At 39.9% G+C, this 26,389-nt stretch overlaps 1 protein-coding gene across 1 annotated transcript in view; it reads right to left on the bottom strand.

The window, feature by feature from the left end:
- LOC145913038 (voltage-dependent calcium channel type A subunit alpha-1-like) overlaps positions 1–26,389 on the bottom strand; it is a 36,722-nt gene that overhangs the window by 4,863 nt on the left and 5,470 nt on the right. Inside the window, exons 5-47 of the mRNA XM_083000551.1 lie at positions 22,735–23,007; positions 21,501–21,606; positions 21,197–21,336; positions 19,740–19,840; positions 19,311–19,463; positions 18,749–18,954; positions 18,370–18,473; positions 16,587–16,702; positions 16,141–16,194; positions 15,998–16,075; positions 15,771–15,861; positions 15,285–15,412; positions 15,106–15,218; positions 14,633–14,745; positions 14,348–14,479; positions 13,800–13,872; positions 13,542–13,662; positions 12,959–13,133; positions 12,393–12,618; positions 11,985–12,058; positions 11,659–11,822; positions 11,381–11,480; positions 10,922–11,111; positions 10,473–10,579; positions 10,284–10,386; positions 10,008–10,168; positions 9,504–9,644; positions 9,001–9,202; positions 8,597–8,761; positions 8,078–8,188; positions 7,199–7,282; positions 6,387–6,407; positions 5,222–5,230; positions 4,397–4,513; positions 3,992–4,149; positions 3,490–3,640; positions 3,000–3,122; positions 2,471–2,572; positions 2,258–2,394; positions 1,939–2,039; positions 1,378–1,613; positions 786–911; positions 21–434 (exon numbers count right to left, since the gene is read on the bottom strand). Of these exons, the coding sequence (XP_082856677.1) occupies positions 21–434; positions 786–911; positions 1,378–1,613; positions 1,939–2,039; positions 2,258–2,394; positions 2,471–2,572; positions 3,000–3,122; positions 3,490–3,640; positions 3,992–4,149; positions 4,397–4,513; positions 5,222–5,230; positions 6,387–6,407; positions 7,199–7,282; positions 8,078–8,188; positions 8,597–8,761; positions 9,001–9,202; positions 9,504–9,644; positions 10,008–10,168; positions 10,284–10,386; positions 10,473–10,579; positions 10,922–11,111; positions 11,381–11,480; positions 11,659–11,822; positions 11,985–12,058; positions 12,393–12,618; positions 12,959–13,133; positions 13,542–13,662; positions 13,800–13,872; positions 14,348–14,479; positions 14,633–14,745; positions 15,106–15,218; positions 15,285–15,412; positions 15,771–15,861; positions 15,998–16,075; positions 16,141–16,194; positions 16,587–16,702; positions 18,370–18,473; positions 18,749–18,954; positions 19,311–19,463; positions 19,740–19,840; positions 21,197–21,336; positions 21,501–21,606; positions 22,735–23,007 (5,800 nt within the window). The remainder of the gene's footprint in view (positions 1–20; positions 435–785; positions 912–1,377; positions 1,614–1,938; positions 2,040–2,257; positions 2,395–2,470; positions 2,573–2,999; positions 3,123–3,489; positions 3,641–3,991; positions 4,150–4,396; positions 4,514–5,221; positions 5,231–6,386; positions 6,408–7,198; positions 7,283–8,077; positions 8,189–8,596; positions 8,762–9,000; positions 9,203–9,503; positions 9,645–10,007; positions 10,169–10,283; positions 10,387–10,472; positions 10,580–10,921; positions 11,112–11,380; positions 11,481–11,658; positions 11,823–11,984; positions 12,059–12,392; positions 12,619–12,958; positions 13,134–13,541; positions 13,663–13,799; positions 13,873–14,347; positions 14,480–14,632; positions 14,746–15,105; positions 15,219–15,284; positions 15,413–15,770; positions 15,862–15,997; positions 16,076–16,140; positions 16,195–16,586; positions 16,703–18,369; positions 18,474–18,748; positions 18,955–19,310; positions 19,464–19,739; positions 19,841–21,196; positions 21,337–21,500; positions 21,607–22,734; positions 23,008–26,389) is intronic.

Raw genomic sequence — 26,389 nt, 5'->3', positions numbered from 1 at the left:
CGTCATCACAGTGACTTTACCTCTAGCGAAGAATCGTGCAAACGCGGCATAGATATGGCTCGCGCCCTCTGCTGGCAAACGGACAGGGAATCGTCACACGACAAATATCTTTCTTTATCTACGTCACAAGGGGCATCAGTGACGTCATAACCTTCGCCCCATTCGCCGCCGCATGGCGCGCAGGCCGCTACATCGATAAACGAAGTGCTCTCCATCGGTTCGCGACCAAAATCGATCAGAGTTGTAGTTTGATAAGAGTCGTTGTGATGGGTGACGTCATCGACTAGGGTGCAGGGGCCGTTTGTGTCGTCACTGTCAGAATTAAGGTCCGTTCGAGCCGTGTCCGACTGTCGGCTCGATTCGACCTCGCACTGCTGTAATATCGAAGAGTCCGCCTCCGTTTCTGAGGCATTTCGGCGCTTGGTCTGTGGGGTCTAGGAAATTATGATTCGAAGTGAATACAAGAGAGTGGAATTTTAATGCACAGACCATCTTAGCACAAGGACAAACACAGAGAACCACAACAAGACAACACTGAAGATTAGCAACCTGCCAATTGGTTGGGTAGTATTTACCATACCCCACTGTGGAGAAGAGTATACGGTAGCATGACTTTAACCAGATTCCAAGGGTTATTTGACTTCAGAAGAGACAACAACGTAATCAAACACAGACAACAAAGACAGCATCAACACCACAAAGCTGTGTTTGAGCAAAATTATCCAACAGATTCGACGCCACGACAGCTGCATAACGAAAAAAGCTGACAACAAGTGCAAAGAAACCTTATCAGTGGCGGTTGGAACTTGCAAGTGTGACTTTTTTTCTAGCACAGGACTTGAAAAAGGGGTGGTTTCCCTCGATCCATAAGGGGAAAGGTTACCGCAACCCCGGGGCAGATTCACTCCAGCCTGCTCGGGTGAAAGGGTTTGTACACAAGTATGTTAAGATTTCTACATACTTCTACGGGGTAACAACATCAAGAGGCATACGCCAAGCCAGTGAATATTAACCGCGGATCCCAAGTAAATTTCTTGCGATTCTCACCGGTCGCTACGCGCGGCCCAAATTTCCTTCAGTTTTTGTTGAGACAGAATTTTTATTGGTATACCGAGGCCCTTCCAAGCACGGGGCTAACTGCGCGTTTCGGTCAAATGTCCACTTAGCAAAAGGGTCTCACTTAAAACGTGATTTTAAATCGGGATCTAAATCCTGATTTCATGCAACTAATGCGAACTTAAGGTTTTCAAATTAGTTTGGAGGTCACTATACCAGACAAACTACGATTTGATGCGCTATTGGCCATAACTACCACCCAACATTAGGAATGTTTTGCCATTTACGGTAAGGACAACGGCAACTTTGTAATCTACTCACATTAGCAGAGATGGCCGATACCACTGACGCCAAACTGTTCCTTGATGCTCGTCGAGATCCCATGGGCGTCTGGTGGTCTAAATTATGAGTGCTTGCCCCTGGTACAGTCATGCGTTGAAAGAGAGTGGGTCGTGGGGCCAACGTAGATGCCTTGCCGTCCCTGCGACTCTTGTACGCCCTCCAGTGCTCGAACATGAGCATCGCGCCGTAAACTTTGCCCACAGTGATTTGCGATTCTGCGTAAGAAAAAATATGAGTGATGTGTTTATGTGAAAATATGAGTGTTGTCTGTAAAACGTCTGTTTATAACTGTCAAGCGCATTGTTTGGTGCACAAACGCAATACCTTACTACTATTAAATACTTCTTGCAATTTAATTAAGTAATACGTTAAAAAAACGGATGAGATGATAAATAATCGTATTTGGTGCAGGGGATTTTGTCAAAGTTTCGCTTGAAATTGCGGTTACATGCCATACAACACACTGCTGCGTACAGCCTCCCAAATAGTTATATTTTCTCCAAAGTAAAAGCACATAGTAATTATTCTTGGCATGTCTACCTTCCTCTGGAGGAAGAAGAAGGTTTAATTTCTTGGCTGCAAGGTTTGGCCAGGCGAGTAGAATTTCTTTGCGTAACTCTTGATCAAGTTGCCACTGGTCTCTGCATACAAAATTGCGACAAGTTTCATATAAAACATTGTCTGTAGTTATGTAGTGGGACTGCTTTTAACAAGACAACGTCACATATTCGACAGTTTGGCCCAAGACATTTTTCTTCAAAGATATATCTACACAATAATCCATGCACAATATGGAATTATGTCGACACATGCGTGTCTCTGAAAACACGATCTATCGACACATAAAGCACCATCGCACCTGTACGTTTTGTCCGCACCACCGCCATCTTGTGGCAATATCTTTATTTTCAGAGAAGTTCGGATGAGCGCTAGGAGTGTGGTTGTGAAATTAACTTGCTTGTTTTCGTTGATTGGCATGTTCATTTGAATCAACCTCTGCAGAAAAAGGGACAAAATTTTATCAGAAATCAGCTTTTTTCCCTGTCCAATAAATTCGCATATTAAAACTTACCCTGTACGCAACCCGGTACGGACAGTTCTTCCCAAAGCCGAGTGGTGGCTCCATGTGTCGTAACATTGTAAACATCTCCGTGTATTTGATGTACCCGGTTGCCTAAACGTTTACAACCGAGTTGAGAAACGAAAAATATTAATTCGTGTAAACGGCTCTCTCCTGGGAATATACCTGTTTATTTTTTTATTTTTGACTACACCGGGATTTAAACCCAGGTCATCCTGGACACGAATCCCGATCAGGTTTTCTTCTACGCATATAGGTATTTATTCAACTTTAACGATTCCAACGTCAATCATTGCGCCAATGAAGGCCACATGAACAGCTTTAAGCATTTAAGGTTACTATTAGGTCGTTTTGCCAGGAGATGCCTTTACATGAGTAACATGCCTGGATGCATCAGCAATATACTGAAAAACTAACAAGTTGCAGCATAAACCGTCCTTTACCGTTTTATTTGGCATTATTCCACTCCATATTACCCACTACATTAGAGAAATTTTTGCAGCACATCACGGCAACTAACCTGCGGGTCGTATTCGGCCCAGACTCGAATGTACTCGTCCAAATGGTGGGGGCCGAGAATCGACGAGTCTCGAGTCAAGTACTCAAAGTTGTCCATGATGACGGCAACGAACAGATTCAACATCTGGATATAAGTGAGGTAGCAGGTGTTTAACAATAAGAAAAAGTGCTTCTTATTGGTTAAGATAACGTTTTGGTGACTTTTTATGAATAGGCCGTATTTCTGTTGCTTCACTTTTGAACGCGATTTGTGGCTGTTGAAAAGCGCGTTTCTCTGCTAATCGATTGCACCAATGTTCTCGCTGTTCACGTGAAATTAGTGACATACTCTTTCAATCATCGAAAACAGAGATTTGAGGTTTTCATATTCTTAGGGTCTCAGTCACGCAGTTCCTTCCACAATTAAAAAGGTCTGTTTCATTTCAAACACGCACAACTCATTAAAAGTTAGTCGCAATTCCAACATAAAACACCCACAACATTGACCGTACCAGGAAGGAACAGAAGAAGATGAAGCTTGTGAAGTAGATGTATGCGATCACTGATCCGCATCCTTTCTCCTTAGTGATTCCAGATCTTGGATCGCAGTCCGCCGACACACAAGCCAACATCACACTCTGCCACGCTTCCCCAGTCGCTGACCTACAGCAAACAAGTGATTTTGAGATTAAAAATTACATTTGTTCGTAGTTGTACATGAGTTCCTGCTCCTGGATAAATTTAGCGCAGAGAAACAGTTACGAGAAGGTATAGTTGTTTTAGGTATCGGCTGTAAGAATAATGAGGGAATTGTTTAACATCTTTCCCTCTTTAAACACAATTTCCTAAAACCGTTTTATTATTTCGTTTTCTTATTACACGAAAATAAAAAAATATCAGATGAAAATTTTATGGATCAGAAATTTAGGTTGGTCTATTTCCTTCGTGTTTTGTCTAAATCATTCAATTCTGCGTTGGTTTGTTAAGAGGTCTTTTCTAGTTGTAACCATGTACCTGAATAGCAACATGAGAGCTTGTATGATGTGACTGAAATTATTGTGGTGGTTGATCGGGCTCTCAGCATCCTGCTTGATGTTTCCAAACAGTTGCATCCCGATGATGGCGTAAATGAAGAAGAGCATTACGATGAGAAGGCAAACATAGGGTAGAGCCTGAAGAAAAGCAATAGTTTAATTAATCTTGCCATACATCAATTTAGCACAAATGGTATACTGTTTAATTAACTGTATAGAGTATTGCCTGTAGCTTGGTGTTGTATCCATATAAATACAAAAGACTAACTATAATTTCTCCCAATTAAACTTATGAACGCTCATTACCAAGCAATTGGAATTTCCACTCAATTTGCATGGAGAAATTAATATTTCTATGCGCGTTATGTGAGGAACCCTGCCTTACCTTTATCGATTGCACGAAAGTCCACAGAAGGATTCGGATCGTCTCGCCTTGTCGGAGAAGTTTAATGAGTCGAGCCGCGCGAAAAAGACGCAGAAAACTGAGGTTGATGAATCCAGACTGGGAAGAAACAAATTATTGGTTGAAAAAAAAATAATGCATAAAAATACGCAAGTATACGAGCGTTGTGTTGATTTCAACATGTATAACAATTCGTAACAGAAAATTGCGAATTATTAAAAAAATTCAATATGACTGCAAAACAGATTGCTTTTGCTTTGAAAGTTGTTGATGTAACAACCCACAATATGTGTTTAAGATCATGTAGCACTACAAGGTAATAATTAATCCATACTCTACAATTTACTAAAGCACTAAACGCTATACGTAACTGAGAATCGGCTCTAATAAACCTATCATTATTATATTTAAACTTTAATGATACACCAGAAACGCAGATTATATATCATAATCCTCCATGTTAATTCCTACATCCAAGAATACTGAGGATTCCGCGTAGGCGTAATATATATATTCAATAAAAACATCTTGGTTGGATGATTAAGTAGCAATCTAGGCCAGTCCTAGGTATCACTTTTCCTACATCTAAGTACGGTCATTTTGTGAACGAGGATGGTTGCGCGATATACTAGACAAGCTACTTCTACATTACATTAACAGACAGCGAAGTAAAGTAACCATAGTGAAAAGAAAGAAACACCATTTGAGACCCCGTCGGATGAAACAATATTTGGTTATCACGGACACCTGTATAATGTATTATCATACAGTTGGTAGACGGCAGAAAAATGTTATGAGTATACTTACAACATCATGCTGTTGTGTAAGAGATGAATGACGTCATGGGAAGTTTCCAAACAGGGATTTCAAACGTTTGGAAAACATGTGAAAGCGATGGTCGGAAAAGCAGGGCATGAAATAAGGTTATAATGTGAAAACGTTGTTAGAACCCAAGTAATATCGGACCCGGACATTGCAACGTTAGCCACGAAAATTTCAACATATTTTACATACAAGCCAAAAGGTATTCGTTTACATGAATTTGGCTTACGACAAAGTCCGGGTGAAGTATAGGTTACTAAACTTTAATACTATCACATATAAGCTATTTATAGTGATAAAAGACAGCTCGAAAAACACATCGTCAGCTCGTAAGCTTTTAGTCCAGCTCCATGCATGCAAATCAGCATTCATTATCACATAGCTTGGTGCACAGCCTTTGTTTAATTATAGGTTCTCCATTAACCAATTTATTTCCACATCAATGCAGTAGACGTGTTATAGACTTGAGCTTTATGGATGCTTTAAAGCTTAAGAGCAGATGGTAAGTTATGTTGCATGCAAAAAGCAGAAGCAAAATCTCACAGTGAGCAAAAGCTCGTGTCACACACACAGTAAGTATGCTGTGTAACCGGTTACATGCATAAGCTTCGGTTTTTCACAGACCGTTGAGCAACCGATCTTTAGGGAACAGTACGCATCAGTGTTGGTTTTGACAAACAAACATGCTAATGGATCAAAAAATCTACATTCCATAGGCGTGCCATGCACGTGATACAAATACAAACACATATTTTAGCGTCTTGCAGAAAATATTCGAACTGCCAAATCTCGTAGCATTTCGCCGAAAGCGCGTTTACATTAAAACAAACACATTACGGTTTGAAAACTGTCACGGTCATTGCCAACTGTCGCGTGCCACTGCGTGCCGCAGCTGTGACACGTGGAAGTGGCGATAGTGTGTCATGTACGTGGCGCAACTGTCAAGCGTCCACCCGTACAGGATATTTGTGGATTTCAACCATTTGATTCACCCGACAAATCCGTTTACGACACCAAGATACACGGGAACGTGTGTGTGCTTGTACGGGCGTTTGTGCCGTAAGGTCGGGGGTGTTTAACTTTAAAATGGTTGCCACGGACAGGATGGAACAGCAGGCAAGGGCGAACGTGCTTTAAAATGATAAGTTACCTCCACCTGTGGACTGGCGTGCTGTGCAATCAACAGATCGTCAAAGAAATCAATAAAAAGCCGATAGCCCTATATTACCGTATTTGCGTCGCAAACAAAACATTTACAAGCTATGACGTAACAACAGTGACGTCACGCAAAGTTGAATTGCCCACGAAACGATTTAATATTCCCATATTCACTCGACGATAATATCGGAGCCGATATAATCGCACAGGCTATATCTTACAAGAATATAACCCATTTTGAAACAAGCGTATATGATGACGTATCATACAGCATTGCGTCATACGTGATTATACGTCACGACGTTAAAAAAATTAACCTCGTTCCCGGGCATGTAGTGCCTCAGAAAGATCTATCGCAATAAACAGTGGTCAATTTTAATACGTAAGGCATGACGTCAGAGTCTGTGAGGTCATGCTAATTCGTCACGTTCAAGTAGGTGTAAAAATAAAACGGAGTTTTATATTGCAAATGAAGTAAACTTGTCCTCTCCTTGAGTTGAGCTTCAATTAAGATTCTTCAAACCGCTTGTTATTAAACAGATTCATCAAGCGGTGAGCGATTTAATTTGTTATAATCATGCCAAGTTCCGAATTGTTAAATTCATAACAAAAACTTAGTGTTAAATTCATCGAAGGGTGCCATGTGCAGGGTTAAGCAAAATGCAAGCAACAAGCCAGTTTATTAGCGATTCTATTTCGATGTTAAATCAGGTTTTAATTCGTACACAAGCGAATAAGCCATTCCACACACAAACCGCCGCCGCGTAAAATCCCCATCCAACCTTATCATCTATATTTACTTACCGCGATGAGGGTGATCATGACGTCAGCGATGCTTCCCACGACCGTGATGAAGTCGAAAATGTTCCACGCGTCTCTGAAGTAATTCTGAAATGAGAACATTTGATTGTTTTGCGGCGAGTTGCTAGGCGACGTATCACGCAATAAAGCAACACAGCCAATACCCAACTGACAGACACAACAAACCACAAAAAAACATGCAGTTATACAATTGACGTGCACATCAGACTCATTTTGCTTGAAATGATATTGCAGGCGTCAGGATGCATTAATTTGAACCTGTGAACCATTGGCGGACACTATACTGTATTTTCATTGTTGGCAGGGTTTACTGTTAATATATATACGTACTTTACCATGTTGCAAGTCCACGCGGATTGGGACAACTCAAGGTCAATAAAAACACAACTAGTTTGGAGTAATTTGTCATTGAAGCTGATTACTTAGTAATAATGTTTATGTGGAACTTGATGGCATTTAGTTAAGTTACGTCCAGGCCAAAATGTGCACGGGGAGTTCCCGCGCAACGAGACCTACGCAAGGTGTGAGAGCGATCAATTTGAGGATGCATTCAAGCGTGAAGACACCGGTGAACACCATGTTTGTGTAGTCAAGCGCTTCGTCATATCCGGGTACAGTGGCGTTCCGCCATCGGTCCTGTCAAAAAAGCAAACAACAAACATGCAGGGCCACGTGACACAACAAGCAAAAATTTTCGAACAAATATTTGCTGATTTTGACAAAACCCGTGTTTTTTTCGTTAATTTGTAACACACTGGGATTCGAACCCAGGACATCCTGGCCAGGAATCCCGTCGTGGCACACAACGTGACATGCAACGACATCTAGCGGTTAAAAAAACGACGACGGCTTGCGTTTTACCAGTGGGCCATAAGCGAACATTTTTATGAAGCACTCTAAGCTGAAAAGAGCGGTGAACACGATGTTGAGGATGTGAAGGGCGTCCTCATACGAATCGCCCATGTTGTTGTACTGAGAGCGATAATGCGTTGGTTAAATAAACAAAGAAATATAATCGGTGATACGATGAGCTTTGGGGTGGATGCGCATGTGCAACGCAGAAAACCTGTTCTTAACCAATGAGGTCAATTCAATTGTTACTGAGAGTTTATTATTAAAATCCTTTGATAGATTTATGGCCAACATTGGCTTAGTAGCAAATATTTGAAACAATTTTTGTGATAAATCAAGTCTCGTTTGTCACTTCAGTGTAATTATAAAACACATAGCATAAAACAGAAGTTATCCGGTGGTGCCAAATGACCATAAAGTTGTTGAAAACAAAAGTTTTTGTAAGTTTGATATCACGACAATTTATAAACAGTGCGAAGTCGTGCCTTCGATCTTTCGTAGCCTTGTTTGGTCAAAAACAGCACTTACCTTGAGCATAAGAACAATTGTGTTGAGCACGATGAGAGACATAATGATCCATTCAAACACGGGCGAGACGACGATTTTCCACACGTGATACTGCAACGTGCGTTTATTGGCTGGCATGAAACGCGTGAGTGGTTTCGAAGATATTGCGAAATCAACGCACGCCCTCTGGGAATAGAAAATTTGACGATGGTTTAATGACACGGATGGATGGCAAAAACGAAGCAATACTCTTCAACAAAATTGCCCTACAGTCATTTTTTTTGAAGAAAAATAATTATTTATTACTCTACACGCAAATTTTTTTTAATAATGTTTCAAAGATTACGGTTATCGAATCGCAAAGTATAAGTAACGGGCAGAAGCCAGATAACAATCTAACAAAATTAAATAAATTAGAAAATCACCTCGTTTTTCTCGAGCGAACAATTGGACATCGCCCTGTCGCCCTCATCCTGGAAGGTGATGATGATGAAAGCCACGAAGATGTTGACGAAGAAAAAGGGAAAGACGACGAAGAAAACAATGTAGAAGATGCTGACTTCCATCCTATATCCGGTCTCCGGTCCCTGGTCTTCGTATGTAGATTCGATCGAGTGCCATAACACGCTGTTATGACGTCACAAAGTAGTGTTTGTTACGTGAAGGGATTTTTAATATAAAATTGTTTTTATCTCATAAAAATACTAGTCAAGCACAAATATAACAGACAGGATTTTTCTAATTTTTGCATAAACAACAAAGAACAACAACCCGTTATATTTAAGGTTATGTAAATGTATCCGAAATAATTATGCAATAGTAAGCAAATGCATTGTCCATTTAAAATATTCTGCCTAAACTTTTTAAAAAATCCAGAAAACACCAATTTGCAATCATAAACAACAGCTGAAATGAATTATTCGCTTACTCTGGCCATCCCTCCCCAGTTGAAATCACAAACAGGGTCAAAAATGAGAAGAGAACATTGTCAAAGTGAAAATCGCGTTGCAGCCATTCTCTTGGTACTCTGTGGAGAGTCCCATCCGCATGCTCCGATATAAATTCTCCTCTGAAACAAATATCTCCTGTTTTAGTGCAGATTATTAATAACTACACTGCTTTCTGGTCTGGATAGATATTATTTGTTGTAAGCTTATGAATATATCGGGATAGCTAACTTTCCATTACTCAGGAAGCTCTGGCAAAAGTTAAATCGCCTAATTTGACTTAAATTTGATTACCGCACCGGGATTCGAACCCAAGATATCCGGTTTCCTATCTGGTATGTATGGATCAATCCCACTTATAATCAAACGTTACCACCACGCCAAATATGGCACATTCAGAAAGAAGAAGTAACAACGCCTTGAACGCCCAATAAAAATGAATACAAGATGACCCATTTATTTACTAATAATGCACACTAAGTCACCTGCAGTCATCTTTAAAGTGCTTTGTCTCGTCGGTGCAGTAAAAAAATTTGCCCTTGAAGAGTTCCACGGCGATGACGGCGAAAATGAACATAAAGAGCATGTACACGATCAAGATGGTGGCAACGTTTCGGAATGCGTTCACCACACACAGGAACACCGCCTACGAAGGGAAATACACAAACGTATAAGCGTTAATCCTGTTTCAATTTTGAAATATATGCAGAAAAAGAGCAGCTGATGAAGCCAACACTATGTTCCAGGGTTATCAGTCACACCTTTAGTTTTGGAAGTCGTTTGATCGTCTTCAGTGGCCTTAAAACCCTCAACACACGAAAAGACTTAATGACACCAAGGTCAAGTTGTGGGTTGTCCGATGCTCTGCATACAAACGACGGTTGACTATTTGTAAGTTTTGTTTCTAATTTTCTACATTTTAAACAATTGATTTTAGCGTCTGCACTCACGTTAGCGCAAATCCGATGAGCGCGCTGCAAACCACGACAAAATCGAGAATGTTCCAGAAGCTGTGGAAGTAAGAGCCGGGATGGAGGATGAGACCGAGGTCGATCATCTTAAAACAAACACAAAACTTTGTTGAAGCTCTTTTGCCGAAAGATGGGATTTTGAACACAATAATTCCACAACATTGAAAAACCTCTCGTGTCAAAGCGCAGTTTATTTTATAAAAAAAAACATGTTTCGCTAAGAAACATCAAATTAATAAAAAAATGAAGATGCCTTTTTCGCGAAATCATGTTTTCATAAAAATACTGCTTTCTGAAGGGAGATTTTTTAATATTCTAAATTAATTGTACAGTACTCTATCTGTGTTGAGCACAAGAAGTAGCGAAAAAAGATTGATTTCATAAAAAAACTGATATTGTGGAACACAATCAACAGATCAGCGCGTTACCTTCATCACCATCTCGAACGTGAAGACGGCGGTGAAGATGTAGTCGAAATACTTGAGCACGTTGTTGAGTTGCGAATCTTTGCTAATTGGGTCTTCTGTGGCAAGCGTTAAACTACTCAACCCGATAATCACCAGGATGGTTGTTTCAAAGTACCGCAAGTTGACGATGTAATGACAGGCGAGACGGATACTGGACAAAAATTAGGCATGAAAATTAACGTTCCCCAGAAGCAGATTAATTCATTTAAAAACGCACATCATTTGTGTTGAATGGGCGAAAGGCGAACAAGCGAAAGTAACATACAGAGTACACGTATATTATCATTCCAAAGGTTTAAAATCGTATTTGGACGATAAACAAATTTAAATCATGATTTTTGCACACGTTATACAGCCCTTGTTTTCTTTTTAGGCTGCTAAAGCATGCGGGTGCTAAGTTGTTTCAAAAATCAAACTCACGGATTATCGGAACTAAAAATGAACATTGAACTATATGGAAGGATTGGCTTCGGTCCGTCGTCGTCTTCACTCTCGCTAGAGGTCGCTGTGTGACCTTCCTCTGCAATGGAAAATGTATGCAATCACGTACTGAAAAGCACAGGAGTGGGCAGTAGGGCGCCCACTGTCTGTATTTCATTGCATTTGTGCCTTTTTTAACACACAGTGTTAACCCCTCACAATTCCCGACATCGAACGATTTTGTGACAGAAACAGCAAGAATGAAATCCAACCCTCACCCATAGCTCCTGGGTTAGTGCGAGTCCCCAAACTCGGACGTAGACTGCCTGGTCTGGAGCTGATGTGGTCGAACTCGTTGTTGATTGCGTCAGCGGTAGGGTGGCTAGTTAGGGAGTTTCCCATGCGCAAACTTCCGTGTTGGACGTGATTTTCAGTTATAGGTCTGAATATGTACAAATGTATGTTGTATGCACATAAATCGTTATAAACTTGTAAATGCTGTTCATTTCAGGCCATGACTCCAACTAAGTCTGACGGCTTTGAATTTGCTTCATGCCTAAAACCACGAACGGGCTATTGAAATGTCAATTTTAAATTCACTCACAATGTTGCATTTTGATTGTTTGTTTCTTCTTCGGAAGCTTGTCGAGTTGGGCTGGAGTGTTCGCTGTTTTCAGCCTGGAAATAAGAAGTTCACTTTCAAATTTTTGCCGGTTTTGGACTTTATAATATAAATCACGACCGTCGTGGTTTACCACTAAAAAACTTAGCCACAGAGTCGACTTGCATGTCACGATTTTTTTAGCAAATACTTTTAACATAACAAATTTTAACAAGATTGCTAACAATATAGTCATTGCCACAGAAATGAGCAAATGACTATCCATTTTTAATGCAAAAACGCGTTTGACATGTTTATAAAGCCAGTGCACGCCAGTTTAACAGTAAAAGCAATAAAAAAAACAACGTATGTCGCGCCTTTAATAAGAAAATTATTATCAGCGCAACCCACGTTCTTGTTCAAGTTCGCTTCGCTCGAATCCTCTCTCGCGCTCCCGGAAATGTCGAAATATTTTCCGCTGCGTCTTTCGCCCGGAACATAGAGATCATCATCGCTGTCGTTGTCACTCCCTGACATTCCGTTGCCATTTCTCTTTATGGAATTTCTCTGCTTCCTAATTTCAGTCTGTCGTCTTTCCCACACTCCACGCGAACGTTGGCTGCCTTTGTTCATGTCACTGTGACGTAACAAGCGAGTTTGTGATAAGACAGGGAAATTAGATCCGTTTTTGTCAGCTTGTCTCGAATATTATCTGTTTTTTCAGCTGAAAATTTGTAAATTCACAGAAAAACAGAAAAGCTTGACTAAATTTTCCAACACGGGGACAAGTTGCAAAGCGCACAGATACAGTGTCGCCGCATTTAAAGGTAAACAAAATATTGACTTCCTGATGAAAGTATAATTTGGAACCACTCACAAATTACGCTGTTTAAATCCAGATACACAGATATCAGTCCATTACATTCACTCTCACAGAACTTTATGAGCAGTTACACTATTAAAGGTGTTTCGCTTACACTTGAAGGCGCAGGTTTTCCATCGAGCCTGGGCTCACTGGCTCCATCTCGCGAGCAACACGCAACGCCTTTTTCGCTTCCTTCGAGTCTTTCTCGTCCTCCTCATCTTTGGACAATTCCTGGGCATTTGCAAGGTTGTCCACCGCGATAGCCAAGAACACGTTTAAAAGCGTGTCTGTTTTGTTCACAGATAAGGAAGGTCATACTGTTGCGTTCTTGAAATTTAAAGTTTCTTAACCCCAGACTGTCGGAAGTGTTTTTACCCTCAGCCATACTGGGGTACAAAATCGCTTTACTCTTACAAGTGCTGGGCCTAAATCATTACTTCTTATACCCATTTTGCGATTACAATAAACAATCAATTTGGGTGAAACAATTCAAGCTAAAACTTTGAGGTTGAGTCTACAACAAAACAGGGTAATGAAAAGAGCACAAACGTGCAAAAATAAGGGTATATTACTTTTTGCAGGTACGTTTTTTATGTAATTTTATGTCTTTCGCCGAAAAAGCTATAACACGCCTGACAGCATTAGCAAACGTTATACACTACATATTAAATATTTCAAATAAAATTAAAGGATACAGTTTCCAAAAAGAACGAGAAAGACGAAATAGAGCGACCAGGGCAGACCTCCCCCGTTCACGCCTCCGGTTGCACGAACACCGTAATACATGACAACGTTCCAATCCTCGCCTGTCAAAATCTGTAGAAACGGGGAAAAATTATTGCGGACTCCCGAAGTCTAAATTTTGACGAGAAAGAAATTTACGTAGTGCGCAGTAATTGTAAAAATAATATTAATCCTAAACCCACAATCACATACGCCAGCATTTACCGCACCTGAAACACGGTGAGAATGGCACTGGGAAACGAGTCGAAATTTGAATTCGGTTTTCCTTCGGGGAAGCTGAACCTGAAGTGCAAAACATATGTGACGTCACAAAGCACCATTGTGACGAAGAACGAAGATATGTGAATTATTCAAAAGGTTCCAAGTGTCTCCTGTGCCCCTTTTATCAACCAATCGATCACTTGCCTCTACGACAGCCAAGCAATCAATTCTGACGTAAACCCATTGTATTCGTTGAGTGACAGGGATGGTGTCAATGCCAATGACGTGCGCATACACCTGGAGCAAGCTTATTACGTGCTTGCAAGTAACGAGCAGTAGGTTTATTGTTATATTATATTAATGATTTGGTCTGAATGTGAAAAGGATGTTTGTGATATTGCTTTCTGTAGAACGGTCGTTGTTTTAATTTCCATTACACATCTTTGTATGTTTGCCAATTGTAGTATTTTTGCATCAATCGATATCCTATATGGCATTTAATTTCTCATTTCACAGTTCTAATTTAACACTAACAGCAACAAGAAGAATAACTTACTGTCCGCCAAATATCTGCATCCCAAGCAGAGCGAAGACGACGAGAAAGAGGAAAAGAAGGAATATAAGGGAGACGATCGATCTGAGGGAGCTCATGAGCGACACCACGAGGTTGCGCAACCCCGACCAAGCACTAAAGACCAAGATTATTTAAACCAGACTTTTCGATAAATGCCAGCAATAAATGAAAAATCAGCAGTATTTATAATATATCTTCACACAAAACCCAGTAACGTCTTGGTCAAACATTAACAACTTGATGGCGTTTTAACAGAAAATGTTGCACCTTGTGAATTTGAAAATACGAAGAAGACGTAAGGCTCTGAGAACGCTGATGCCGAACGACGCTTTTGGTCTCAACACCGACCAGATGATCTCAAATATTGAAGCCATAATCACCTGTCACACAATACATGTCGTGAAACTTATACCTTACAGGTGTAAACATTAGTGCATGAATAGTAAATGCAATGGAATATGAAGAAGAAATTGAGACGCAACTGAAAGGTACAGTTCATGTACAACAATGGCTTGGAAGTGCCTTTTCAGGAATCAAATCCGAATTTAATTGTTTTCCAAATAATGACGCCCAGTCCGAGACAACGATTTTGTCTGGTGGCCAAAGCGAAAGAGGATTTTTAATGCTTATACAGCGTCGATCCTTGTGACAAGTTCCAAATCTAACAAGCCACTTCAACTCACGGTAGTCGACAAACTAATGTAATGAAATGTACACACAGCCAAACTACTCAAACCTACAGCAAAATCAAATATGTTGAAGGAAGAACGAAAGTAAGTTCTCGGTCCAAGACCGTAAATCTTGATCATGATCTCGGCCGAAAAAAGCCCAAGAAAAACGAATTCGGCGTAATCTGCAACAAGCAACAACATTTGTATGAGAAGCGGCTCCCAGGTTGTGTCACAAACTTTCGTCTTACAGAGAAAGTCTTCCCACCACTGTGGTTGTTGGTAGTGGACGCTCGATAGGAAAGCGGTGTTAAGCAAAACCAGACACAACACCACCCAGTAGAATATGGGAGACTTTACCAAATGTCGGCATTTGATCCTAAAACAACAACAACAATTCGTGTGTATAAAGTAATCTCAGCTTCACTTAAAACTGACAAAACTATGGTGACAAAGTATCGTGCGTAGATTTTGTTAGGAACTTGATATCGTAAATTTAAGATATGTCCTTTTTCAGAAGTCGTTACTTTTTTGTACTTTATGTTTTTATAGAGGTCGGATGCTGTAATCCCAATGTTCGGTAATACTTATTACACTTTTCAACCGTCCAACCGCAAGCATAAAAGTTGGGCTAATCAGTATTTTTTAAAACGCACGACGTTCGAAATGTATTCGTTTATGTCAAGTATTCTTTGGGTTCATTGGATGAAAAGTTGTGGGAAACACTGTTTACTTACCGAAATCTTTTTTCTTTTCTCGTGATCCAAACAATCCACGAGTTTTCGGGTTTGGTGTTTGGAATGGATCGAGTAAAACGATTACCCGTACCTGAAAACGAGTAAAACAATTCAACGCATAATACAAAGCAGAAAAACAAGGCAAGGAATAAAGGTAAAATAAAACAGATATAAGGCCTAAAAGCTTTTTTTTTCTAATATATGTTGTTTTTACAAAAACACATTACTTGATATATCTGAAAACGAACTACTGTCAGAATTCAGCAGATCAACACGGCTCCGGTGCGCCGCCTTGCGACGATAAGCTGCAATATAAAACCACGCATGATTTGGATGTCTTTCTGTTATTAATAATAGAGTTTACCCAAACCTTCTAACGCCGATTTTTCGAAAGTCCTGTCCTCTTCAGCAAGAATCACCTCCTCTGTTAGAAAAGACCAATATAATTTAATACCGCGTTTTTATTTAATTGAAGAAATGCCCAAAGGAGAAACGCTCGATCGGTTTTGTGACGTGCGTATTACTAAGGTCAATAAAAGATCAAACTAAACTTTATTTCTTTTCGACTATTTACAACATTAAACCTCAAACCTTGACAATACGAATAAAACGTATAGGGTCCCTAACCGTACGAATAAGCACAAAGTTTAAACCTAGTGAAAAGACTTACAAAGAAGAGAATATATCTGTAGTTGTTACTGTTTAGCGAGGACATTACCGGGAATACGAAAAAAGCAGCTGAAGGGTTGGCAATGCCGAACAGCTTACAGGATACAGTTTGTGACCATTTGGTGCCAGAAACATGAATATATATACCTGCTTTCTGCATCCACTCCAGGTAACCATCCAACTCCCGGTCAAGTTGTTGCTTCTTTCGAACTTTAAGAAAAGCGAGTCGATTTTCAACTCGTTCACGTTCCTTGGCGAACTCGCTACGTATCGTAATGACAGTTGAAATGAGATGCCCCATCGTTATATTAGGCGACATGGCTTTAAGGGTTTGTACTCTTTAATTTACGTTATAAGTTATACAAACGTAACAGCCTCCGGTTTAGTAAGCACCCAATCATGCCAAAAACATTGTCGAAACAGATTTAAGATATATGGTATTAGTAATTATGGCATGTATATTTTTCTTTCAAATTGCTAAGATAATTTTCGGTTGTATAAATCGTTTGCAATCATTCCAATACCCTTCATAGCCGATAAATCTCTTCAAACTTAACATTTACCTTACAAACAACAGCTAAGTTACTACAATGAAAGCAATTAGTTAGTTGTGAAACATGCAGAAGGAAGAAATTATAGGAGAAATGTCGGTACACGAACAAATATTACAAAACGGCACAAACAGCTAAAGTTTAAAAAGAATTAACATGCTGCTGCTGTAGGGGTATGATGGGTCAAGTTCACAAACACCAAAGTTTCTACAAATAGAAATGGGTACAAGACGTTTTTTTTATTTTTAGCAAACGTATCGCTGCGAATTTTCCGTGGCGACTTTACATTATTTATTATTCACTGTAGCGGTGCCAAGGAGCGTTAAAACCTGTGACCAATTGCGTGGGACAAACCACGGAAATCGATATATTGTGCTCGTCATTTTCCACATAACGAGATGCGACATTATTTGTACGGAATTGTACCGCAGACAAAATTCAACAAGCTTTGTATCACGTGACTATGAACTGGTTGCGCAATACACCACGTGATTGGCTCGGGCTTCTTGAGATTATCTTCGAGACCTCTGGAAATTTTTGCCGAAAGGATTGTTTTGCAAAATTTTTTGCGAAGTTTACGTGCGAAAGAAAAAGGGAAAAGCTTCTGCTCTAAGTCACAGCCAAGCGCTAAGTAAAAACTTACGTCGCCAAAATTCCGAACACGAGATTAAGCAACCCGAATGAACCGAGCAGGATTATTGACATAAAGTGTAGATATGTCAGAATAAGGTTGAACCACGTGCCATCTTCACCGTCCACACTCTAAAATCGCGCAACGGTAAGGAATGATGTTAAGACTTGTTTTTTTTGTTGCTTGTTGCTTCTATATAATTTGATATGTGTGAGACTGCGTCTTGGTTCGGTGGAATTATACGGGGTTAGTCTCTGCAAGCTTGAGTCGCGGTAAATTAGTTTAGTACTTGATTTCGAAAAATGCTGATACCAACAAATGATAAAAAAGCCATTGTCAATATGTTTTGAAACGAGTGATTTCTTAGGGCTGCGGCATTAAACCCAAATGACCGCGCCTTTTTTGGTGCAAAAATGGTTTCATTTCATTAGCCAAGCAATGTCTTTTCGCTTTCCATGCAAATTCGACGCAATTTGTGGACATCTCTGCTATGCTAACGTCGTGTTATGAAGTGGAGGAACTTACGTGTCCTAAAAAAATCTCGAAACCATCTGATACGAGTGAACAAAACTATGTATGTTATAGGTGCGGGAAACTCGACAACAACATACATATACACAGAGTGTTGTCACAAGAACAAAGTGTTATAGTACAACCCATGCTGTGCTGATTGATTCATTGAAGTTACGACCAACACCAAGACAACGATCAGCAAGGCCACACCGCGTCAACACACATGGTGACTTACCCGCTTAGCACGCCAAGCACGAGATTTAACATAAAGAAGGAGCCGACTATAATAAGCATCATGAAATAGGCCCAGTTGATTGAGTTTCCGATAGCGTCGTTTGCCTGTTTGGAATTGTCAGTTTCATTGTGAAAAAGGTTTACTTACACGCGTATAAGACATGAAATGTTGGACTTCAAACAAGGTATTGTCTAAATTTTTGTGTTGGATAACACACATGTTAAAAATGTATCACGTGAAAAAGGCCGGTTTGCAGATTTTTTTTCAACTAAACGCAGAGTTTGAATCGAAAAATCATTATATTATATGTCTCATTTTATTCCCAATCCGAGAAAATCAACAACAAAGCACGAAGTTTAAACCTGGTAAAAAGACTTACGAAGTAGAGAATATCTGTCCACCCTTCCATGGTGATGCACTGGAATACTGTGAGCATGGAATAGATGATGTTGTCGAATGTGGTGATCCCGTAATTGGGGCCGAGTTCCCAGTCACCACAGTAAGTATCGTTGGGGCATGCGTAACCCTGCGGTGCTTCACTCGTATCATTTTTAGCGCATATCTGATTTTCGCTGTGAATTTCGTCTGCAAACAATCACAGGTTTTGGATTCTGATAGCTTAGTCGTGTTTGCTTTGATTAGACAAACAATCCCTTTTGTATGGGGGTTTATATAGACAAGGTTAAAACGACATAGCCTTGTACGCTGAGGAGATCAAATGATATATGGTTTGCTGATGGATAATAGCCTTTGTACAATGAAACTTTTAGGCTGAAATATAACGTTCAAAAAGCAATGCAAAAAAGCAAATTTACAACATGCACCAAGGCTACTGTTTATATTTTTTTTCAAAAGATTTGTGCAAACAGGATATGTTGTAAGTCAAGCATAAATGAGTTCATAACAAAAATTTATAAATATCAAAAACATTTCAATCTTACTGTTTGAATAGTTGTAGCAAGTTTTGTGAAATTTTCCAATATATAATTCAAGGCCCACAATGGAACAGACGACGATGAAAAACAGAAGCAACACTGCTATCTGCAGTAGAGGAACCATAGCCTTCATAATAGACTTGAGAACGACTTGTAAACCTGTCCAAAGAGAATTTATTTTTCTGATGGTGTCATGATTGCTGAAAATTATTTATTTTGACCTAAAAAAAAGTTATTTTCCAGCAGTTTGAAGATAGCGTGTAAGGCAGCCGTCTTATTGTTCAATAAACTGCAAATCTCATTTGTTGATAAGAAAAAAGTAACAAGAATACCGCGGTTTTTCAGCTGCTCAACAGGTCAGGTATTTACAAAACTGGTCGAATTTAGACAGACCGTTGTACATTATGTAGATTAACAAACGCGGCTCAAACGTACTTGGAATACCGGACACCAACTTCAACGGTCTCAACACACGAACAGCTCGGAGAGTCTGAAATCCCGATCCCGTGGGGGACACGTTAAAGTACGTGACACACCTGCAATAATAAGACACAAAATAGCATGGGGTTCGAGTATATTGCAGTCCGAGTAGTGTAAGCTTATAACAAACAGGGCCAGAAGCCTCAAATTCATTTTCACAGCTGTAATATTGCTGTGGGGGCATAGCTTGGCGGGTGTATGCATTATTAATGGGAAATCGTGATGAAAAAGGTGGCTCGGCAAGAAGCTCGTCAATTAGTACCAGGCCCTCGGGTGTGCTTCGGTTTTGCAAGACTGGTTTGCAGCCAAACAATTTTGACCAGTTGCGCAAAGGTCACGCGGGCTTTGAATTAAAGTGTGTTCACATGACCTTGTAAGGTTTTAATTTATGCTGTGGTCAAGTTGTGTTTGTCGTTGGTTACACGCGTTGCGATATTGGATGGAAAAAAGCCTGACAAATCATTTACATTCGTCACAAGCATCACATTCTCGACTTGCACAAAAACCAATCAATTCATTTTAAATATGCTTTAGTGTTTGTTATATCTTCGAGTGCACCCCGTGTTCCAAAAATTAACAGTCAAAATCTGCTATATTAGGGATTTTTGGGAAGGCTGTAATAGTAACTACTGTCACCATAAAAACTTTTAAAAAACAGGGAAAGTTTTTATACTGTTTATGCAACACATTTATGACAGGTTAAATAAAGCAAGCAGGAAAAAAATAAACAACTCCTACAAGCACAAAATACCAACTCACTCGTCTCAATAATTTCGCTTGGAGTTAACAATTATAATTTAAAAATTACCGGTTGTAGGCTTTTCGCAGTTCGAGTGCCCACCAATTGTGAATAGCATTACGATGAGACCCAAAGGACAAATCATTGCCAAAGAACGGGACACACAAATAAAGAATGCATCGCCCAATAAAAGCCGACTGGAGCACGAAGGCTAATGCTTGTGTATTGCCTTCAATGGTGGAATACTATGGATTATTAAAAGCATAGGAACGTTACCAAAACGCAGTGCTGCGCTTTTGGGCGAAACGAATTACCGGCAGTGATTGAAGGTAGCGACCTTGCGGAAAATGGAACAGGGCATTAGAGTGGTTCCGGCACATTAGGCCTCGGCCGAACGAACGAAAAGGGCCATTGTCGGTTCCGTAATCAAATTTAAAATACAACCGCGCCGTCGCTCCCAAAGGACAAGTGAAAACAACCCCGAAAACAAATATGGTTTGCTGTAAGTTTCATGTTAGCGCGGCCCGCGGGTTAGTAATTGTTTATTTTGCAAACAACGTTAAAGGTTCGTTTTTAGCACGACTTCCAAGTCTAACTTTGACAAAAATTTTGAAAGTTGTTGAACACAAACGACACAAAAATAGGATTATCATTATAGCTTGTATAAACTTACCCGGTTACGACCACTATAAAGTCCATGATATTCCAGCCGTAACGAAGATAGGATTCCTTGTGAAGGAGGAAACCAAGGGCAACGATTTTAACAAAAGCTTCCACGACAAAAATGCACAAAAAATAAGGCTCAGTATGTTCCTGAAAAATAAAAACAGATTAGTTTTAAACAGAATTTTGCGAACCAAACAACATCTAAATTTTAGGTTAAGAAGTCTCGCCGCATGGCGGACGTAACGTTGGTTGAATGCAAACTACACTATTTCTTGTGCCTGAAGGTCAAATTTCCTTAAAAAATGTCTCACCAATTGCACGGTCCTTGGAGTTTTGTCACCTTTGGGAAGATGTTCTTCTAAAGCGAGCACGATGCAGTTGGCAACGATAGTGACCAGAATAAGATATTCGAAAGGAGTAAAACCAAATGTTAAGGAATATCGTTGTGCTTTGATATTTTTTGATAAAAGCGATATATTTTTGGTTTAATGTCTACGATTTTTGTTAATGGCGGTTATTTGTCAGTAATTACACTCGTGTTCTTAACCGTTCAGAAAACATAATAGTCCAAAACATAAAGGTACTTCTATTGGTGCAGCGCAGTTCTTGTCAACCCAGAATGTAAGTCATATTGTTGTTATATCACAACAAAGATGGCGGCACATTCCTATTGACGCCCTATAGCCTCATCATAATGTCAAATTCACATGCTTGCGTGGTGGGAACGCACAAACCAACGCGTTTAAACAACAAGACGTTGCAGGGCATCGATTGCGCAAATGTTGTGCCCGTCTCGCATTTCCTACGGTCCTGCATAATTCATGAACTTGGCCTCGAAGAGAGTTGCTCGGATCGAAGGAAGGATGACCAAGAGGTCGAGGTCGACCTGGTTTAACTTTCAAACGCATTTTAATTGCAAGTTACTGGGAGGTGTTGGGTTTCGAAGTTAAAGATAATCTTAATCCCAGGGCGCTATTCATAGAGAGCCGTACATGCCGAAGACAAAAAGACGCATAAACTAGAACTATGTTATGGGTCGTATTGCTTCCTATACACAGGACATTTTGAGAAACATGTAGTTTTTGATTATTGTCGTACTTATGTAGAAACACCCGCCAAGATTAATGGATTTGTTTTCATTCTAATCCCAAGCCTTATGTCGTCAATACTGTCCATGCACTCAATAATCATTCCATTTCTGTGAGCTCATATTTCCATCGACTCCACGACTGTCGTCCACTTGGTACGCATGCATTATAAATGAAACTATAACTTCGTAATGCATTTCAGCACAGGCATTTTATGCAAGTATACTGTCTTCACTATTTCTTCTTTCCTTCAGCTTTAAAACGAAGCAACATTAACGCCACCGTTTCTTTACAGTTACAGTTCACTTTTTTACTTTAAACTGACGTGTCAGTTTAACCATGAGGCAAAAACTATCCGTACTGTTCGGCTTTTCCAACCGCCAGTCAACATAAACTAAATATGTGATATTAAAAAAAATACAGCAGTCTAAAAAGCATTGAGAATTTAAAAGGATATGGCCACTCGATGATCCTTTTCGCCAACTTCCTCACAGAGTTATCCACACCAAGAATAAATAGGGAACGGTTGGCAGTGATGCAATTCTGTTGCTTCGGTATAGGATTGTAATAGGACATCGTGCGAGCTTGTTGGGCCAAAGTCATCTTGAACGGGCCCCCTCCTTGGCTACCCTTACCCCGGTGCTTTCCCCCGCCTCCAGGGTGATTGAAGTTGGGCCTTCCTCCGGCCCCCCTTCTCTTGGCGAAGTTCTCTTCGGCGAAACGCGCCATTCTGTGAATAAAAAGGTTTAGCTAATAGTTTTTATGGATATATTTTAAACGATATCTGCACATACACTGAGGAAGTTGGCAATATGATGTATATACGTAATACTGGCGTGCCTAAAATTTTAACCAATTTTAAGAACTAAGACATTAATTGCATTTGACTTGCAAACCCGTTTGGTGCCAGTTGGAAACATGTAAAAAGTTGACCTACATTTTTATACCGATACAAAGACGACCTTCGTAACGAGAAAAATACTAATGTCTTAAAAAGGTAATTGAGCAGTTCAAGGGTGAGAACAGTTGCTTGAGGCAACAAAAAATAAAACAAACAATCATTTTCACAAATGTTCATGACGAACTCTAGAAGTACAGATGAAAGCACTCAGATGTTGCAGCGCTTTCAAACATCAGGTAAAGGGTTTACGTAAATATTACACGATAAATACTTCTCCAAATGAGGAAACCTTTACTGACTGGGAAACTGGACAAAATAAATGAGCCGGTCTACGGGAGATGACAAACCGTGAAAGCAGCCGAGCCGTTAAGGGCAAACGGGGTTCTACCTGACAAGCGTTTAATTGTATGAAAGGCAGCCAATCGATTTTCCAAACGCAGGGGTCGTTAGCGTCGGTTAAGCTTTAATAAATCGTAATAACACCTCGGCTGGTCGCATGTTTAGGCATTTCGTGGCAAATACATCACTAAACGTTTGTACTGTGTTGAGGCAAAATGTGTGTTTACGAAATATATTTTTGGTCGCCAATGTCATATTGCTCGATAAACAAGTTAAAAACAAAACTGTACGTGATTAACGTCAAAACCTTGCTAATACTTGCCACTTCACCAAGTGGTCTGACCAATAAACGGACGAATAATCTGATACGTAACTTGATCACCGTTTCTTCCGATTTAAATCAACAATTTTTTTTTTTAATTTTTAGCCTATATACGAAAGTACCTTGGCTCCATCACAGAATAGAACATATAGCACAAACTAGAAAGTCAGACAAATGAGATAATGCCACAAATCACAAGGTACTTGGCCTGGGTTGCAACGAACATGTAGCCTTTCACTCACCCGAAAGCTTGTTGATAAACTTGTTAAGTCACCAGATTTTTCTTGTTGGATGTTGAAACCAGTAACATCAGGTACCAGTTATCGTGGTCGCTGTCCAGCCCCAATTAGTAAAGTTGCTATTCTAATATTTGAACCTTGACCATCACAATGTTTAAAATGTTTTAATTGTGCCAGACGAAATCCTGACACCTAACTACAACATGATCTTGTGACGTAGTTGCACAAAACTGAAGGTCGCCCTTACGAATCCGGGGCAGTATTACCCAAACCCAAATTTCAACCTTGACCTATATTTCTGTACTGAATAAACCGACAGAAGCCAGACGGCGCCATTTTAGTTCACAGAATATCTCCATATAATTCAGAACCTTCTAGCAAATAAGACTTGGCCAGACAGTCGCGATACTGAAAGGGGGCGCTTTTTCGCGGGTACCGCGTATTAATTATGCATGGGTATCTGGCGCAGAGGGCCATGGGAGAGACAGTTACCTCCTGTCACCAGTAATGAAACAAATCCTGTTCTCAACAGGAACAAATAGTATTTGTGAGGGATGGTTTGAATAGAGTTAGTAATTTGTGTTACTCCAACCCATATAACAGCTATGGCCTCTATATGCAATAAATCGCTAATACTGGAAATGAGTACATTTTAAGTGAAAATTGGTTCGTGCAATTTTAGGGTTTAGAGAATTTATGGATTTCTAAACTGATTGGATAACAATCCCAAGCACGAAAATTCGCAGACATTATTAGTGCGAACATTGTCACCTTCGTACAACACACCGACATGATCTGTGACCTTGGGGTAACACATTTGACTTTTGTAGAACTTTACAATCAGTCTGACCCTAAACATAACGACTCTGTTGCTAAATCAGGCCCGGCACAAGTTCACTGCAATTGTCACCATGGCGATCAAGTAATACTCTGTTAACTTTCTTTGTATACTACAGACACACAAAGTGTCATGGAATCGAAGGCAAACACTATCCTTGTTCCAAAAAAGTTGAAAAAAATCCTTGAAGATCATAAGCACATCGATCTGGCCTTTTCTCTGTATAAGGTTTCTGACCAAGTTCGATCTATGTGGTGATTTACAGCCACTGAAAACATGACAACAAACCTACAGCTTTCAATCATAACAACCCTGACAACCATTTCAAGCGATTTAGAAAATCTCCGTCATTTTCTAGACCCGCTCTCAATTTCGGCAAAGAAGAATAACACTTTATTCACCTCGGCGTAATGGAGAAGCACTACCCCAGTTCAAATCGTTAAGCGAGTAACCACGCAGAAAACTGAACCACCTGCTGTTTGATAGAACATACCCCTTGTGTCCAGGGACTTCGCTCGACCATGCCACATAACGGCCTTCTAGGCCAGTTCTGAATAATTGATGCGACTATCGACATGTTGACATGGAACATTTTCTCTCCAGAGGAAAGCTAGTAACCCTTCATTCTTCGCTTGAATTTGAACATATTCTTTTGTTTGCATGTCTGTAATTTCTTTCCATATCATATATCGGTTACACTGTTCACTGTGCTTCATATTATGGCGCAAATTTTGTAGATACGTGTGTGCAAATGTGGGTAAACAAATCAGTTACCGCCTCATAGAAATGTTACACTTGTCCACTCAGCAAGTTGTTTACATCAGTAAAATATGTGTTGCAGTTGTGGAAACGGCTCGCCTACTACGGTCTACAGCAACATAATTGCTTTGCCTTTCCTCTTCAAACATCAATACTCTCACAGGAATAAAAAAAATTACAACTTGATCTGTCTGTTGTCGTTTCCGAGGTTTTGTATACATGAATATAGGCATGCGATAAAAGTTGGGCAGTAACTGTAACAAGATAATTAAATATCAAGTTACGCAGTATAGGCCAATCTTCTTAGAGCTCAAGTAATCCAGGTTTTTCATGACTTTTAAAAGAATAATAGTTTGCAATGTTTAATGGACTGCAGATACTCTTATGCAAATTTTTTGTGCCTTTGAGGATATAACAAGCAAAACATACATATATTTCCAACATTTGAGATTCTCCTGCAGTGCAGTAATTGTAATCCGCGGTAAGAAACGGATTTGGCGCGGCAACAACGCAAGGAGTCGATCTACTATGTCAAATCAATAGCAGACAAATCTGCAGATTACGATGACAGCTATTGCAATATCATACTTCTATATTAATGGAACTTGAATATACACGTTGCACTGGTAAACTGTAAACTATCATTATTCGGTTGTGTTTGTAATCCGCTTTATTTATTTTTAGCAACAAATAATATTTGAAAACGACACGATA

The sequence above is a fragment of the Ascidia mentula genome, chromosome 9 (genome assembly GCF_947561715.1).
Source record: "Ascidia mentula chromosome 9, kaAscMent1.1, whole genome shotgun sequence".
NCBI classification, from domain to species: Eukaryota; Metazoa; Chordata; class Ascidiacea; order Phlebobranchia; family Ascidiidae; genus Ascidia; species Ascidia mentula.
This window is presented reverse-complemented; position numbering and strand designations above follow the sequence as displayed.